Genomic DNA, 8,961 nt, shown 5'->3' with positions numbered 1-8,961 from the left:
TAATATTGATAGAGCTTTGGGTTACACAGGTGTAGACACGTGAGAACACATCAGATTACACACTGAGGATCTGTGCATTTCTTTGTACATAAATTATCCCTCAATTTTTTTAACTGTGAAAAAGGGCGAGTGGGGAACCCTGGTTAAGAAAACAAACCGAAACCTCCTTCCAAGCTGTAAAATGCTGTAGCTGCTGCAGCCAACAGTGTGACAGGTAAACACAGAGTTTCTATGACCAGGTAGTTCTGCTCCTAGGGAGATACCCAAGAGAATTGAAAAAGTACATCCACACAAAAACGTGTATGTGAATGTCCATGGCAGCGCTTCCTACAATAGCCAAAAAGTAAAGACAGCCCTAATTACCTTCAACTGGTGAATGGATAAACAAAATGCGGTATAGTCATACAATGGAATGTTATTTAGCCACAGAAAGCCGTGAACCTTGAAAATATTGTGCTAAGTAAAAGCAGTCTGACAAAAAGGCCACATATTATATGATTCCACTTATATGAAATGTCCAGAATAGGCAAAGCCACAGAGACAGAAAGTACATTAGTGGTTGCCAGGGGCTACCTAGGGTCATTGGGATTGACTGCAAATGGGTATGAGGCTTCTCTTTGGGGCGATAAGAATGTTCTAGAATTGGACAGCAATGATGGTTGCATGACATTGTGAATATACTAAAAGCTACTGAATTATACAGGTTAAAATCATTAAAATGGTGAGTTTTGTGTTATACAAATTTTTATCTCAACAAAAATTTTTTTCCAAGGTTCCTGGGATACCTCATCAGACTATATTATAATTGCCATATTAGGGTCTTATCCCCATCCTATGATACTTTGTTATAAATGCAGAATTGGGTATTCGCTCCCAATCACTTCCGGGTCAGGTCAGCCCAGTCTGGTGACAAAAGCTTGGCATCTCTCACACCTTCTATCTCCTTTACAGTGCAGTTGTGGTGCCCCAAGTGGGGTCCTTCCTGCTAATTCCCTCGTCAGTTAGGGAAACCATGTTTTACTCTGGTCTTGGGATCCTTTTCCAATCTTTTTAAAAAGAAAGTGGGATGGGGTATCTTTTCTGCACCACCTCCCAGCTCTGGAAGGGCTGAGGGCCACCTTCCACCTGACTGCTCCTTCATCATCCCCCGTGAGACAGCCCCTCAGCCCTCTGGAATTGTCACGGCTTGGTGGAGGAGACAACCATTCCTCCAACCTGCAAGACACACCAGCCTGAAGCTGGAGTCCCACCCTGCCCTCCCCAGAGCCAACACACACCCCAGTGTTGCAGCCCCATCCGTGTCACATGATTCCCCCCGCCAACAATACACCAGTCCGTGGTCCTTTTGGTTCACGAACCCTCTGAGACATGAATCCCTTCACTCATTCATCCATTCATTTCACACCAGCCTGAAGGTTCCCAAATGCCCACCCCCAGTGGTCACCATTCTGTCACTTTTCTTCCTTTCCTTAGGTACTGAACACCGTCACATACCACTGTCACTTTGAGCGGAGACCTTTAAAGTTTGAAGAGATTTTTAAGCTCCTCCAAATTACAGTGAATATAGAGGCCTTGTCCTTAAACCTTTATATTCTAACAAATAAGCTGTTGACCCTTGAACAATGAGGGGTTTTGGGGTGCTGACCTGTCCTCAGCCGAAAATCCGCATATAATTTACAGTCGGTTTTCTTTATGTGTGTTTCCTCCATATCTGCGGCTCTGCATCCAGTTCTGATCGTGTAGCTCTGTAGTGTTTACTATTGAAAAAAATCTGCATATAAGTGGACCCGCACACATCAAACTCACATTGTTCATGGGTCAACTGTATAAAGAAAACTTTAGGGACTTCCCTGGTGGTCCAGTGCCTAAGGCTCTGCACTCCCAATGCAGGGGGCCCGGGTTCAATTCCTGGTCAGGGAACTAGATCCCACATGCTGCATCTAAGAGTTCACATGGTGCAGCTAAGAACCCATGTGCCACAATTAAGGTCCAGTGAAGCCAAAATAAATAAATAATATTTTAGAAAAAGAAAACTTTAGAAACTGAAGGGAAGAAATTCAACAAAATTTCTGCCAAATTAGGGTCCATTGTATGTTCGGATGAATAAGGTGAACTCCTATTCATCCTTCAAAATCCTACCTGGGCATGACCTGCTGGAGGAAGCCTTACCTATGCCTCTTACATGGGGTTCATGGATCTCTCAGAGTGACATTCATCCCTTGTACCACCATGGGTTATTGGGCATATCCCCCTCACAGTTACCTGTCAATTTACTCGTCTTGTTTATCTCCTCCCTACCACAGTTCCCCCCCTGTAGACTAAGGCTCTGCAATGACCTAAGTCTGAGTCTACAGTTGCCAGAGTGAAGTTGCTGCCCAAAGGACAGCCAGAGCTTTTATAGGGCCTGTGAGCTAGTGCTAATAGTAACCTTCAAGCTATATGTGATTTGCTCCATTGTAGACAAGAAAATGGAGGTGGGTTAAACCACTTGCCCACAGCCCACGGCTGTAAGCCGAGGAAGCAGCATCCAACACAGAACAGCCCACCTCCAAAACACTGTCAGCTGCGCCGTGAGCTGATCATGGCATGCCGTTAACAGTTTATGCATATAGAGCCCTCCCACGGGCTGCGTCCACACAAACCGTCTCCTATAACGACTCCATGAGTTACTCATTTCACAGATGAGGAAAGGCAGGAGCTGAGAGCCTACGAAACTTGCAAGAGGTAACAAGGCTTACTGGGATCTGAACGCTGGGACCCAAAAGAATAACCATCACACAGCACAGCCATCTGGATGGCTTCCCCCCCTTGCCCCTCCCCTCCCTCCTGCACCAGTGGTTCTCAGCCCCAGGGGTCATGTCCTGCACAGGACATCGGGCAATGTTTGGAGACATTTGGGGTTGTCCCAGGGAGGGGGGAGGAGAAGAGATGTTACTGGCATCTAGTGGGTAGAGACCAGGGATGCTGCTAAACATCCTACAGTGCACAAGGCAGCGTCCCCTCCCCCACTGCAAAGAATTATGCAGCCCGAAGATCAATAGTGCAAACTAGAGAAATTCTGAGATGACCCAATTTAGAACAGCATCAACACACACGTGCGCGCGTGCGCGCACACACACACACACACACACACACACACACTACATCATCCAGACCCCCATGGAATTTGAAGAGACCCGTGGAAGAAGGGGAGGGGGTGGAGAAAAAATGAAACAAGCCCCGCCCACAAATGTACCACAGTCACCATTAACGTCATATTTATTGTTATTTAGCTGCTCAGGAAAACATATACAGGTATATACAATATGCATGAATACAGAAGACTGCACTTTACATATTTTTTTTAAAAAAGAAAGAAAAAAATAACACTCAATTTCATGAGCTATTGTCACAGTCTTCCAACCAAGCATTTCAGAAATGAATTTCTTTTAAGAGTCAAAAAGATTACAGGATTGCCTAACACACAGCAGAGTTAAGTTTTCATATTTTACATGTGCAATAACGTTTTCATATTCTTTCCCGAAGAGTTTGCTATGCAGTACCGATTACCAGTGTTTGTGGAGTCTCGTGGGTTGGGTGTGTTTTTAATCTGCTTTTATTCTTTCCATTAAACCAAATTTAATGAAATAACATCCTTTTTCTTAAGGCTATTTTTAAAGCTGTTCAATTCTGGGGTCGTGGGGAGCGAGAAAGTTTAAAACTTCAGGGGTTTCCGAGGTTGCTAGGACCATGAGATGATGGCCATGTGCTGATGGACTCAACACAGGGCAAGTCAAAGACAGAAGTCAAGACACTTGGCTCCCCGGCCTTAAGCAATTAAGGAGAAATCATGCCTGTTTAAGAAATAAAAGGATGAAGCTCTCCAACAGCTGTACGTTGTGGAATCAGAGGGATCGTGGAGTTTCGCTCAGACTATGGCTGGCTCTCCTGCAGCCCGTGGCGGCGGGGTGGGGGGGTGCTTTTCCTCACCTTTCCTCTCCTTTGGTGGCAGAACCCGGGGCTGAGTCAGCTCCCACTTTCTTCTCACTGATCAGTTCACACCACCTGTTTCTGCCTGCCCTCTGTGGGGGCCAGGGTCAACCCTGGTCAGACTGCCGGTGTAAGAACCTCGGACCGTCCAGACTCAGACCCGAGCCAAAAAAGCCAGCCCAAGGAAAGACAGGAGCGGGGAATGGAAAGAGACAGATTTTCTGTACGCTCTTCTCCCTTTGCTGAAAAGTTCTTTGAAATAAACAACGTGAGTGTTGTACGGTGAGCCCAAAGCCTTCAGGTCACTTGCTAAAAAAAGCCGGGTCTGCAAACTCTGGGGACGTGGGGCGGGGGGAGGATGGAGGGGGCGCAAGGCTCAAAATGCCACATTTAGCAAGATGCTTGTTCACAGAAACTGAAATCGACTACAAGAGTTACTGATTTGGGTGAAGTGATATCAGTCACTTCTTGTCTGGCCCACCCTGGAATCTGGGTGCCTCCCACCACCCCCATGAGTCACACAAGCCCTTGGGAGTCATCAACAGCACCCAAAGGTGCCCCCCCCAACACTGGGCCTCCACTGACCACCGCCCTGGGAGGACCAGGTGACAGGCCTCAGATGGATCCAGGAGCCCTGCTTTCTGCTGCCCTGCTCACCCAGCTGCTCCCACACCTCCGCTCAAAGAAGTTATTCCTTCATGAGATGCACAGGACGTGGCCCTGGTTTTGCAACAGGCTGAGATTAAATAAAAAGGGGGAGGGAGGATTCCTGGGTTTAAAAAAAGGCCCAAGAATCAAAGTCACTAGTTCCGGTTCCTTTCTCCCTCCTCTAGCCCTCAGGAGTCTGCAAACTCCTGCAGAAAATACACACAGGCTTGGAGGAGGGGGGCTTGGTAGGCAGAGCCTGGGGGCTCCTTCACTCAACAAGCCCCTCGAAAAGTGCCGGCGAAAGCCTGGTCCTTCCCAGGGATGGGGGGCCGCCCAGGTTGGAGATGGAACGGGAGAAGTGGGGGAGATAACCCAGTCCTGTTCCTTCTTCCCCCAATGCCTGGCTGGGAACAGATGTCAGGAAAGGTCAGGGCTAAGAATTGATCCTCAACTCCAGCACCCAAGACCCAGCTGACCTGGCCGTAGCAGAGCCGGGAGCCTGCAGCCTCTAGGGGCTCTGCAAGCTGGACAGGCACCATCCCCACGCGGACGAGGGCTGCTCGGCACAGCGTGAAAATTCAGAGCCTGGGCGTTTGTACAGAGGCCCAGAAAAGGAGAGAAAACACCACTGTTGAACATTCCGGCTCCTTCCCACAGAGCGGACTGGATACGTCATCACCTCCATGGCAGTGAAAGGCAGCTTCCAGCAGAAGAGAGAACGGAGCTGAAGGCTGAGGGTGTGTTTGTGGGAACGAAAATATATCTCTCTATTTTCTTAGGGAACAGACAAAACAAAATCCCAGGCGGAATACCTAAGGGGGGCATTAATTGTTTGGCTCCAGCCTGACTGATGACAGTTGGGTGTCAATATATAATATTGTGATGACAATTTGACTCTCACCCGGCAATATTCCAGAACTACTAGTCTCCAGGATTTCCATTTTAATAAGCAGTGAACAAAGCAAAAAGGAAAAAAAAAAAAAAAAAAAACAGGCAGTGGGGAGGGAGGTGGGGAGGAACAAGACTAAAAGAGAATAAAAAAGGAAAGCAACTCTTGTCTTATTATGAAATAACAATACTTGGACATACAGCAGCACGAAAATAAAACAAGGAAAGAGGTCATCTAAAAAACGTATGCCAAGATTACAGAAAAATGGGAATTATCTAGCAGGAAAAAGGCTTCAGCAAAAGTTTGCTAACTGCAGAAGGGTTAACACTGGTAACATACCGTGGCAGACAAATTTCTTTTTTAAAAAAATTTTTTGAGGTTTTTTTTTTTTTTCCCTTTAAATTAACCCTTTCCGGTCCATATGCCACTAAGCAGGTACCAACCTAGAAAAAAAATCATCCACTCAGCAATAGTGGCCCTTTCAAATTAACAGGGCGGGTAGGGGTGGGGTCAGGTGGAGGGGGGAGAGGGGAGAAAAGGGGGAGGGAAGGGCCTGGTTGGGGAGGGGGTATTTCTTGTCAATTCAAGTTAGGGCGGCCACGAATGTCCCGAATCTGTTGGAAATGTCGGAGTGCAGGGACCGCCAGGTGGGCACGGAGGCTCGGGCCTTGGCATCGCCCACGTCGTCTGTGCAGTGGACAGACAGGCACTGCAAGTGGCTGCCGGGCTGGGTTGCCGAGGCCTTGTTCGGAGGGAGGTCGTGGGCTGCAGAGAAAGGAGGAAGAGAGGACGTTAGCTGTGTGCTTGACTCTGCAGGAGGCCCTAATGGGGGTAAAGTGGCAGAAGCAGAAGAGAGGCCATGTCCAGGCCCTCTTTTCATGCCTAAAGATGGTCTAAGGAGATCTAAAGATGTTTGGTTCGAATCCTCCTGCTGTCACCTCTGACTTGGGCTGTGAGACCTTAGCTAAGGGAAGACCTCCTGTTGGGTTTGTTTTTCCCCTCCCCCTTGGGAAATAGGAGAGTTAGGCCGGATAAACTCAGGGTTTGCCCATCTCTGATGGACTAGAGTTCCCAAAAGATTAACTGGACCTGAAGTTAGTTGGGAAGGCTTCCTGGAAGTGACACATCCAAACTGGGCACTGAAGGATGTGTAGGAGTTCATCAGATGCAGTGAAACGGAGGAGGGGAGGATTGTCCAGGTCTCGAATACAGCCCATTCTCTTGTCATCCTCCAGACAGACATTTGCTAAGGGCCTGCTACGTGCTGGTAACTTCCTTACACAGTGCCAAACTGCTCAGAGCCACAGAGACTAAGAGTGTGGACTCCCCAACCACACCAGTGCCCTTTGCCCCTCCCCAGCTGCTGCATGAAAGGACTTTAGGTGATAAGGGTGAGGGAGTCTATTCCTCTCCTACACCCTCAATGAAAATCCCCTAAATTTCCTTCTCATTCAGTCACACAGCACCAGAAACAGCACAGACCATAGTAATGTTTGGATTAGACTCACTTGACAGAAAAGAAATTTGACAACCATTCACACCTTAGCACGAATTATATTAGAAGAGAACAAGGAATCGGGAGTCCTGAGGCAGGGAAGGAATGGAGCAGTCATTTCAGAGGACTTCTAATTTACTGCTGCCCAGTGACCAATAGTTCTGTTCTGAGGCCTACTGAATCATGATTATTCTCATTATTCCTTTTTCGGGGCCTGACTCTCAGAGAGGCAAGGTGACCTGCCCAAGGTCACACAGCCAGGATGGGACAGAGCTGGGTTTGAAGATGGGCTGATGGTGAACTTCTGACTCAGCAGAAATGAGAAAAGCTGGAATTGGCGGTGGGGGCTCAGCTCCGGCCGAGGGAGCACACCCAGATACTGAACTCCATGACTGGCCCGCCCTCCTCAGCACACTGTGCAGGCCCAGCCAGGACCTGGTGCCAAGCAGGAGTCACCCCGCCCATCCCGCCCTCTGGGATCCGCCTTGAGGCTTCCCCCAAGAGCTGAGCCATGGCCTGCAGAGAAAATCCTCTCAGAGGGATGGGCCCAGGCAACCAAGGCCAGGTGTGACTAACTGGGTTCGGGGTCCCCACCCTGGAGCCCCAGAGACACCCAGCTTTGGGACCTGCATTCTTGGGAGGAGCTGGGGCTGGGAGGGAAGATTCTCTCCTTTGCCTCTTCCTTCCTTCATTCAATTAATAAGCTGAGTCCCTACTGTGTGCCAGGCGTGGTGTAAGCCTGCAGATTCCAGCAGGAAACAAGGCACAGTCTTCCTCCTCCTCCTGCATCTGACGGTGAAGCTGGGAGACAGTATCGTAGCACAGTCATCTTAGAGTCACAGACTGCGGCTTGAATCCAAGCCCCACCACTGGGTGGATGGGATCCAACAATCTCCCTCTCTGAGCCTCAGTTCTATTCACTGGCAAAGTGGGGGTGATGCTGAATCCCTTGGGGTCTTGTAACAGATGTCCTGGCATACAGAGACAACCCCAGACAGGGCTGCTGGGACTGTCATTCATGTCTGAGGTAGGGGAGGGGAGTCAGGAGGTGAGGGGTCCTTGCAACCATCTAGAAGCCTCCAAGCCTCGTCCCTTCCTTGAGACTGGCCAGCTGGGCATGTTCCTGCCCATAAAGCTGGAGTCTTTGTACCCATTTCATGGATGGGGAAGCTGAGGTTCTGAGCCTGAGGTTCCCAAGTTGGTTAGAGGTGGTGGAGCTGGGATGCTGTGACCCCAGCTAGCTAGAGATACCAGACTCAGGGTCCCCTCACCCACAGTGGGCCCTGGACTCCAGCCATGCTGATGTACAGCCCTCACACCTCTGCTCCTGAGCCCACGCTTGCCTTGCTCCCAGTGACACCCTGCTGCTTAACACCTGCAAAAGGAATTTTGTTCTGAACATTGCGAGATCTAGATTGGGGGAAGGAGTAGCATCTGTCAGAGAGAGAGAGAGAGATTCTGAAAGGAGTTCCTTATTTCACTTTACACACATTATTTCAAGGAGCCAACGCAACAACGCTTGTGCCCATTTTACAGGTAGGAAACCGAGGCCCCTTGCCAAAGTTTGCAAGAGCTAAACAAAGACAAGACCCACACGTGAGCTCCTGACACCCGGCTCCCTTGCTCTGTGGCTGAAGCACCAGGAAGGTAGACACTGGAGGACTAAGACACTCATGGGAGCTGGGTTTGCTCAGCAGCGGCTCCAGACTGCTCCAAATGGCCACATTTCCTAAAGATGTTTTATTCCCAAGTTACAGACGACTCAAACGCATGCCGCGCGCCAAAACCACAGACAGCTGCTCTTCATACTTGGGGTGGATTTAATGAGGGCATCGCAGGCACACAGTTGGACACTTCCGTGTATTATCTAATTCCATCCCCCAGCAAGCCCGGCAGCTGGGTGACCCTTCTCCCCACTTTAGAGCGGGCACCTGGGGCTCAGAGAGGGTGAGGGCCTTGC

General features: G+C 49.2%; 1 protein-coding gene across 1 annotated transcript in view; it reads right to left on the bottom strand.

Annotated features, from left to right (window-relative positions):
• Positions 1 to 3,240: 3,240 nt before the first annotated feature.
• Positions 3,241 to 8,961, bottom strand: part of MN1 (MN1 proto-oncogene, transcriptional regulator) — a 47,134-nt gene continuing 41,413 nt past the window's right edge. The window contains exon 2 of the mRNA XM_027124415.1: positions 3,241 to 6,271. Within this exon, the coding sequence (XP_026980216.1) occupies positions 6,090 to 6,271 (182 nt within the window). The 3' untranslated portion in view covers positions 3,241 to 6,089. The remainder of the gene's footprint in view (positions 6,272 to 8,961) is intronic.

The sequence above is a fragment of the Aethalodelphis obliquidens genome, unplaced genomic scaffold, assembly GCF_003676395.1.
Source record: "Aethalodelphis obliquidens isolate GAN/ISIS:26980383/991018 unplaced genomic scaffold, ASM367639v1 scaffold28, whole genome shotgun sequence".
Lineage (NCBI taxonomy): Eukaryota > Metazoa > Chordata > Mammalia > Artiodactyla > Delphinidae > Aethalodelphis > Aethalodelphis obliquidens.
This window is presented reverse-complemented; position numbering and strand designations above follow the sequence as displayed.